This window comes from Psammomys obesus, unplaced genomic scaffold (genome assembly GCF_907164565.1).
Source record: "Psammomys obesus unplaced genomic scaffold, mPsaObe1.curated_primary_1811, whole genome shotgun sequence".
In the NCBI taxonomy this organism is placed as follows: Eukaryota; Metazoa; Chordata; class Mammalia; order Rodentia; family Muridae; genus Psammomys; species Psammomys obesus.
The window spans coordinates 611,662-620,813 of NW_026585687.1; the positions used below are offsets into that span (position 1 = coordinate 611,662).

General features: G+C 45.8%; 1 protein-coding gene across 1 annotated transcript in view; it reads right to left on the reverse strand.

Annotated features, from left to right (window-relative positions):
- The window catches only part of Slc16a2 (solute carrier family 16 member 2), a 154,088-nt gene that overhangs the window by 7,037 nt on the left and 137,899 nt on the right, over window positions 1–9,152 (reverse strand). The window contains exons 2-4 of the mRNA XM_055592413.1: window positions 8,078–8,222; window positions 3,923–4,373; window positions 2,491–2,634 (exon numbers count right to left, since the gene is read on the reverse strand). Coding sequence (XP_055448388.1) covers window positions 2,491–2,634; window positions 3,923–4,373; window positions 8,078–8,222 — 740 coding nt within the window. The remainder of the gene's footprint in view (window positions 1–2,490; window positions 2,635–3,922; window positions 4,374–8,077; window positions 8,223–9,152) is intronic.

Here is a 9,152-nt window from a genome sequence, read left to right on the forward strand (position 1 = left end):
GTGTGTGTGTGTGTGTGTGTGTGTGTGTGTGTGTGTGTGTGTGTGTGAGAGAGAGAGAGAGAGAGAGAGAGAGAGAGAGCATTTGGAGGTAAACGAATGACTTTGTAGAGTTGGTTCTCTCCTTTTACCTGTGTGTTGTCAGGCTTGCATGGCAAACACCTTTACCCATTGAGCCAGCTTGCTGTCCCCTCTTTTCTTATTGCCAAGCTTTTCAAAACATGGGTTCTCATGATCAAACTCAGGTCCCTATACTTACAAGAAAAGCAGTTTACTGACTGAATTACCCCCGCCCCATCCCCAAACCCTCAAAATTCATAAAGTGAGGGATTAGGCTATATGGTGAAAAAGATGTCTCAGCTATGTTCTAATATATTAGTCCAAGTGGTGAAACTGGGTCATGTAAGAAGAAGGAGGGTAGGGGAAGTCAGCAGAAGTCCTGGGTTCTACTTAGCTTAGCCTCTAACTAGCTGTGCATCTTTGTCCCTTAGAACTCTAGCTGCAACATAGAATGCAAAAGCAGTACAGGCCCTGCCTCTCCGCTGCTTCTCCGTGGTGAGCAGCAGGTGAGCTAAGGCACCAGGCAGGGCCTGCTGCCTTGTTGCCAGAGCAAGTCCTAGTGCGGTGCCAGGTCATTCTCACTTCCTGACTCTCTGGCATCTTGAAGCTGCTCATACTGGCAGGAAAGACCCATGATAAGGGATGCATGAAAGAGGCTAGGAGAGCAAAAATATGCCTATGCAAAAAGCCCCTCAGATAGAGCACTTGCTGCTATTTGCACAGGAATTAAACATTTCATAATTTGTCTATCCCAGTCACGAGCCCTTGGTTTGGCCCTGGGCAGTTCACCTATCTCTGAGACTTGGGCCTGCCATCATCATTTAGAGAATGATAGGTGTGCTGGTTAGTTTTTTGTTAACTTGACAATCTAGGGTTATTTAAAAGAGGGAACTCAACTTAGAACATACCCCCATCAGACTGTCTTATAAGAAAGCCAATGAGACATTTGATTGATTGATGATTGATGTGTAATGTCATCTGTGGGCAGATGGTTCTGGGTTATATAAGAAAGCAGATTGAGCAAGCCAGTAAGCAGCATCCTTCCATGGCCTCTATTTCAGTTTCTGCCTCTAAGTTCCTACCTCCATTCATGATGGACTATAAGTTGTAAGATAAAATAAACTCTTTCCTCCCCAAGTTGCTTTCGGTCATGGTGTTACTATCATCAGTAGATAGCAAGTCAAGATAAAAAAAAAGCTTTTCTCTAATTAATAGAAATAAAATAAAAATTAAAAGAAGCCTGTCTCTCAGTTTTCCTTGAGTGTGATGCTGGGTTGACGTGGGTGGACTACAAGGCAACCCATAACTCTGGGGAGGCATTCACCAGCTCTTGCAACCAGCAGAATTAAATTCTACATAAAGATTAATCAGAACCTTATCCATGACACATGATGGTATTTAGTAACTCACTTCACACTGCCAAAGACCGTGGAATCACCATTACCAACAGCCAGGGTCTCTTAGAAGTAGCTTTAGGGCATTCCCAGGACAGAAGTGAGTGCAAACTCAGCCTGTTTCTGTGGGTAATTTGTGATTGCTTGTGTTCTGTGGCTGCCTTTGCTCTTCCACAGGACTTTATCGTGTGGCACCTCTTGGCAAGCCCAGTTGCAGGAGCAGAACCGTGAGCCAGGCCAGGAAGACTCTACTGCTGCTAGGCAGACAAAAACTACCTAGATTCAAACCAGACAGATCCCAGGTCACACACAAAGGGATCACTAGAGTCCCACTAAGGCGGTCACTGCCCACAGTGTGAGAAAACCTGTATCACTGTCCAAAGGACTGAACTGGGGTCACCTCTCTATTTGTTTCAATGCTTACTTTTATGACAAGTTAGAAAAGGGAAGAATTATTCTTCACTGCACAAATAAGGACAGTGAGGTCTAGAGAGAAAGAGTGGGATTTGGCTTTTTCTGGTATGATTTTAGTGTCCATTGGTAGGATGGCACTTAAGGATTTTTGTTTGTTAAAGGCTCTCTCTATGAAGCCCTGGATGTCCTTGAACTTGCTATGCAGACCAGACTGGCCTTGAACTCTCAGAGTCTCTGTCTGGGATGGCACTTCAGAGCCAGTGCCTGATTCTAAGTAGCTCTGGAAATGTGAGAGGTGACAGAGCTGGGCCTGGTCTAGAAGAGAGAGGCACTGGGCTATAGAGTGCTTCAGATTTCAAGAGAGTAAGGGAAGCAATTAAAAAAAAATCCTTACTTTGGGGACACATCTTACTTGTGGCCGGAGTTTCCCATTTTCATTTGCTGAGCTATTATTAATACAAAGCTACCTGCTATGTGTTCTGCAAGGGTCCATATACACAGCTCTCACTGAATCGTTACTGCACACTAGTGAAGGAAGGAGAACAAAGATGATGTGGCTCACCGTACATCTTATCTCAGAGCCCAGGGATAACCTATTGTAAGCTGTGGACAAGTGGACACTCACCTGCAAGTATATCTTCTTCAGTCCAGGAATGGAGTCACTGATGTGGCCCGATACAAGACGTCCAAGGCCTGAGGTAGCCCCAATACACACCAAGAGCACCCAGGTCTCCTTGATTTCCTTGAACTCGTCTTGCACATATTTCATCTGAAAAGCATAACACCAAGAACCCCAGAGCAGGAGGAGAAAGATGAACTGACTGATTAAATGCTGGAATATCCAGGAGTTTCTACAACTCACTTCCCTGTACCAGGACAAGAGCCTCTGACTGGAGTAGCACCTCCCTTTGTCCCCCAGCTCCAGGAAAAGCCCCCCACCCCAGCTGCTTCTAGAAATCACAAAGGCTACTTATCCTAGACTCTCTGGAATTTGGGCTTTTGAGAAACATTTGACAAGGCTAGGCACTTCCAACCCATCTAAGCCCTAACAAGACAAACCCCTTAAAAACTCTCGGTGTTCTTCTATGATATCGCCATGCAGTGACTTAAAACTGACAGGCTGAAATAGCAGGTCACTAGGAGATAAGAGTCTACCAACTTCCAGGCAACTCTTTCCAAGTGTGACTGAGGAAACATGAGGTCTAGAGGCTGGGGGTGTAGCTCAGTGGTAGACCACATGCTTAGTAGGGTCAAGGCCCTGTGTTCCATCCTTAACATGCATGCCCCTCCCCCCAAAATCTCAGAGTCTGTGTAGAATATCAGCTGCTCTACAACCGACAGTTCTGTGGCCAGTGGGCTTTTAAACTACAGGATTTGTCAATATAGTAAAGTGACTGCTATATATGGATCTAGAGTGGTCCCATACATGCTTTTCCCTCAACAAAATCATTTGACCACAGACAGCAGCACTCCTCAGAAAAGTCTTTGCAAACCATACCTTGGGTCATCTGAACCAATTTCAGTGATGTTTATTCACTGATTTACTTCTTTAGCCCCCTTTTTTAAAAAAAAAAATTTGAAACACACTTTTGATAAGTTTCCCAGACTAGATTGAATTCATCCTGTAGTTCAGACAGTCCTTGAACTTGGAATCCTCCTGAGTAAACCTCCTGAGTAGCTGGGATTTCAGGCTTGCACCACCAGGCCTGGTTTCTATCTAAACTTTTATCATGGGAGAAAGCATGGATCCCGGGCCTAGCCCTAAGGAACTACCCTCATTTTCCACAAAGGTTTTGTTTGAACCCATACTTTTTACTTCTCTGCCAATCTCCAGTCACTGTTTTGTTCCTTCTTTGCTCATTTGTTTTGAGACAGTCTCGCTGTGTAGCCTAGGCTGGCATCAGAGTCACAGCAACCCTTCTACCTCAGTCTCCCAATGCTCCAGGCCTGAGCTTACCACGCTTGGCTCTGTCTCTTTTTCCAAAGCTTTGCCCTTTCAATGTCCCCCACCCCCACCCCTGGGACTCCAGGTGGCTTGAGGTCAGCTTCTTCCTCACCAGGTGTACATAGGGGACGAAGTAACCGAGGGCGGCGGCAGCGATCCCAAAGGCCCAGATGCGGTAGGTGCGTTGGCGGAACACGCGCATGTTGAAGTACTTCCTGAACTGCGCCAGAAAGCGCTGTCTCAGGGTGTGGGCACCTCTCTTGCTTGGGGTGTCCTGGGAGCTGGGCAGGAGGGGCCGGTAGGTGAGTGAGAGCAGCGTCAGAACAAACATGAAGGTACTCAGCACCTGGAAGGTTTGGGCTAACTTGATTTTATCCCCCAGCATTTTGATGAGGAACGGGAAAGACATGGAGAAGATGCTACTTCCCGCAGATACCACACCATTGGCTAGACCTAGGCGACGTTGGAAGTAGTGGCCAAGGATGACGAGTGACGGTTGAAAGGCGAAGGAGCAGCCACAACCAAACAGAATCCCATAGGTGAAATAGCGCAGGCTAAGGGAGCTGTGGAAAAAACACCAAGAGCTATCCTCAGCAGCCTGAAAGCAATTTACCTGCCCCCTTTGTTTGTCCTTGGAAACCTCTCTACTTTTACCCACAGCCCCACTTGCCACCAACGTGCAGAGCAGATAGGGAACCTCTCCACCCTACTTTGCAGATGAAGATGCAGAGGTTCTTCTGAGAGGTAATTTGCCTAAAGTAAATCCAGATAAAAATGTTCAGCCTTCATCCTTTTTCTTTTGGCAGATCCTTTTCTGTGTAGTTCTGGCAGTCCTGGAACTGTGTAAACTAGTCTGGCCTTGAACTCAGAGACCCTCCTGCCTCTGCTTCACAACTACTGGGATCAAAGGCATGTGCCACCATACCCAGAAGCCTTCAAGTTTTTAAGACTAGCTAACTGAATAAGACTGTGAGGTCAGATTTCAGCCAACAGGGACAAGTCATAATTACCACCCAAGTTACACTAAAAACTGAGTGCATGTTCTGTTTATGTATACTGGCTCTTCCTAGCCTCTTGATCAAGAGTAAAGTTTGCCTTGTCCACGCACTTTAAAAAATGCTTGGCATTGGGACACTTATGATGGCACATACCTGTAATCCCAGCACTCAGGAGGCTAACACAAGAGTATCAAGAGTTCAAGGGCAGCTTGGACTACAACAGTTAGTCTCTGTCTCATTAAAAAAAAAAAAAAAGCTTAAAAAATTAAAGCTTGGACTTTAATCCAGATCTGTGTGATTATAACATTCCATGAGAGAGGATTAGGGGAAACAAAACAAAGGAGAGAGAGAGAGAAAGAGAGAGAGAGAGAGAGAGAGAGAGAGAGAGAGAACCAGAATTGGCCATTACAGAGGTTAGGTGAGAGGCTACAAGGAGTCAGTCTGGGCCTTAGGGGAAATAGTTTTATCTAACTTCTTACCTAGACACTATGAGAAGACTAGGGGATCAAAGTTTTATCCCAAGTAACAACAAGGGCTTGCAAGGAGCCAAGACTCTTGTCTTGGAAGGCTGAGCCATTGTTTGGTGTGTCATCATTCTCTGGGCCCTTAATATTTCAGAGACTGGCTAATGTCCTGAGGATAACTTCCTTTTTCTGTGTCCTTGCCCAAGGTCCAGATAGCCCAGTCCTTTTATGTCAAGCCCCACTGTGACCTATATATGGACTGTGAGTTAAGAAGTCCCTTTAGTTTCCAGAATCCTGTCTCTGTTGCTGCATACGACATGGATTAACTCCTTTAGAGTAAGTAGCCTGCTTGATTGACAGGAAGTCAAGCCTCAAGTTATAGGCCTAGCCCAAGAAAGACAGGTCATTGCTTCAAACTCTTAGGCTCTGCTCTTCCACAAGCTTCTGTAACAGAAGGCAAAGTGTTAGAAGGGGAAAGGCCATGGGGCAGATCGATTTGGCTAGCCATCTGCCCTCGCACAATACTGGCACAACCCAGTGAATAGTTGTTTTCTTTTTGATGTTTCCATGTATTTTGCAACAGTTCTTATCAGGCCATCAAATTAACCCACACACTTCTTGTTCTTCAGACACAGACACAGACACAGACACAGACACAGACGCAGACACAGCTTTTATACTAAAGAACTGGACTTAGGCTGCACTGCCGGTGACCCTTTGATTCCATGAAACTCTCACCACTGGTGCTTTCCATCTGGCCATAGTCACTGGACATGAGTAAGGGGTTTCAGTTTCAAACAGGTTGTCTCTACTTTGAACTTACAGCTAAGCTGACTGCTTCTCTTTTGTCAGAATCCTTGGGGTCTTCTCCCATTAGATTCTGGATATTCTATGGGGTTGGACTGGGCTGGGTCCTTATCCAACGGAGAGGAGATAGTCTTGAAGAAAAGAGTCTTGGGGGAAACTGGGATTCAGTTCAGGGTGCTGTCTGGTAAATGTTTTTAGCTGGGCTCTATATGGGTGACCCTTGACGTGGGCCTGCTAAAGGCTCACTAGTGCTGCCTGTGCTCTGCCCTGTTACAACCATGTAAAAAGACTCAGAGCTCTGATGTGAGACATTAGGAAGAATGGTTTGAAGTTCTAGCCACAAGCACAATTATGTTCTTCCCCCCGGACATGAAACCATCCGGAGAGTTTCTTGGCTTTGAAAATGTTCTTACAGAAAGAGCAAACAGAGTAGGGAGCCATGGGCTAGAGAGAAAAATGCCTCCTCCAGTGAGCTGAGCTAAGAGTGCCAGGCATAAACACCACAACTAAGTGCACTTCACTCCTGTGCCATGGCCCACGTGGGCTACAAGGGAAATGAGATCCTTATGTCGCTAATTTGCTAACTTTGCTGTGCTCTGCCTCAAGAAACAAGCTCCTGCTACGTTGCACCCGAGATGACAGATGCTTCAGAGGCCTAGCTCATTCCCACAAGAATCTGGTACCAGCTTGCTGGGGGGGCAAATGAGGCTGACCACATGAAGGGTCCTCAAAAAGTTTGGAGCTGCTGCTCCGAGAGGGCTGAGAAGGTTCCAGGCAGGATAGGTTCCCCCTCTCCCTTGTTCCAGTTGGATGGGTTGGAACCAAGACACCACCCCAAGCCAAATCTCAGCTCAGCTGGAGGGTAGTCTGGGCAGCTGGAAATGCTCAAGTCATTAAGACAGTTGGCTCACTCCTATGGGGCCAGCTGAGACAGTGTGTATGGAAATGTAAGCACAGAGCGCCATGACCTTCTCTGGGGAATCGTAAAAAGAGAACAAGTCCCTTTCAAGTTAGCTCAACCTCCATTCCAGACATGTCGCTGTGGCTATATTCATGACTCCAGGCCATCATTCTTCTCTACCAGTACAGGAAGACTGCATGTAGGAGGCACCACAACTCTCAAAATGTGTCTGGCAGAAAGTCCACAGATTTGTTTAGGAATCTCACATTTCTCTTGCTGTAGGATAGGGTATTTGTTCTCCCCTCCTCTTTTCACACACTTGTGCAGGGCTCATGGGAAATGATGCAGAAATACATGTGTAGCCTTCTCACCTAGCACTACCAAGTTCTATGAGTGGGACCAATAAGTCTAGGCTTTGGGTTTTAGCTGGGTTGGTGGGGTTTGGGTCTGTACTTCAGTGGGGAATGTTACTAAACATCCTCCCCATGCCCAAGACATGAGAATCCCTATGTCTTTCAAGAGCCAGGGCCACCCAGAAAAGGGCCAGACATGATAGCTAGATTATGTGCTCAGATTATCTGTTTTCCAGCTGAAGATTCATTTGGGAATGCTAACGCATTTAAGTAGCTTACTTCTGGGAGGAAAGGAAAGGTTATGTGAAACGTGTGCCAAATTAGAGTGGAGCTTAGAGAGATCTGAAGAAACCATGTGGTCTTTTAAAGATACAGGAAGTGAGACCCAGACAGGGAAAGGATGCTCATCGATTACTCTATAACTTTTCAGTGGTCAAAGCAGGACTTGAGCTCAGATTTATGAGCTACCAGGCTTAGGCTCCTCACAATATTTTGGAACTTTAGGTCTTTTTTTTTTTTTTTTTGGGGGGGGGTGGGGGGAGGATATTCCTTGCAAATGTATCCTGCAGACTCTATGTAAAATGAGTTGCACTGTGTTCTGAATCTTGGGAGGAAGGTATTTGAGGGCCCTACATGGCCAGAGCCACAGAGGATTCTGCAATGAGAACAGTGTTCCTAGCTAAAGCCTAGAGAAAGAAGCCAATTCTCAGCCTTGAAAAAGTATCCAGCAACCCCCAGCCTTACCTGGTGAAGGAGCTGGTATGGAGGCCAATGAAAGCAACAGCAGCCCCAGTGGTAGCTGTGATCCGGCAGCCCAAACGGTCAGTGAATATACTCACAATGGGAGAACAGAAGAAGATCATGCCCATGGCGAGGGCTCCTACCCATGCTGCAGAGAAAAGGAGCACAGAGATACTGGAGGTTACTGCAGTGTCTAGTGATGCTTGGTTGCCTGAGTTTTTCTCTGGCTTTTCCAAGAGGACACTGATATTCAGAGTGGTATGCAAACAGAGGTGAGACACAAAACAGAATCCAAACGTGGGTGCTGGATTTGGACTGGTCAGTTCTGTAACAAAAGGCAGGGATACTAGGCTAGATATGTAGCTTTAGAATTGAGATGCTTGAGTTTAAGGGGTGAGACAAGCTTTAGGATTTGGTCAGGCTCGTTCAGTCATTGGAACAAAGATCTAAATGCTAAAAATCTTAATGTGAAGATTAAGGAGCAGGAAAGATCCCAGCTAAAAATGCCTCTTTGGAATTGTACTAGAATCTAGAGCAGATTCAGGGACCATCGGAAGATTTCCAGGGACACTATGTAAGCTAGCCATAGAACCTACGTGCTGAAATTCATTACCAAAGCCCATGCCTGGGCAAATCTTTGACCTCCAAAATCACAAGGAGTTTATCTTGTTTTTAGAGGCCACATTCTTGTAACAATCCTCACTGAGGAGGAGCATTGCCCTTTTACTCACATTCTTCCAGCCCATTTCCTCTTGCTCAGCCCTCAGAAGGAGGACCCAAGTTTTTTGTTTGTTTAAAAGCTGTTATTGGGTTTCATCTTGAGCCTCTCTCTTCTAGGTTAAATAATCTTAGTTCCTGTAAACTTTTCTTTTCAGCTTTAATTTACTTTTGTAACTCTGTAATTATTTTCAGAGTCCTTCTCTGAACTCGTTCCAAGACTTAATCATCATCATCATCACCATCATCATCAAAAAAGCATTCAGTGAGTGTCACTTGAGCAAGGGCACTTGGCCAGTTTCTTTTTCCTTCTATGTGAACAACTTCAAGTGGGCCAGAAGGAAGGGCCACTCCATTGCCT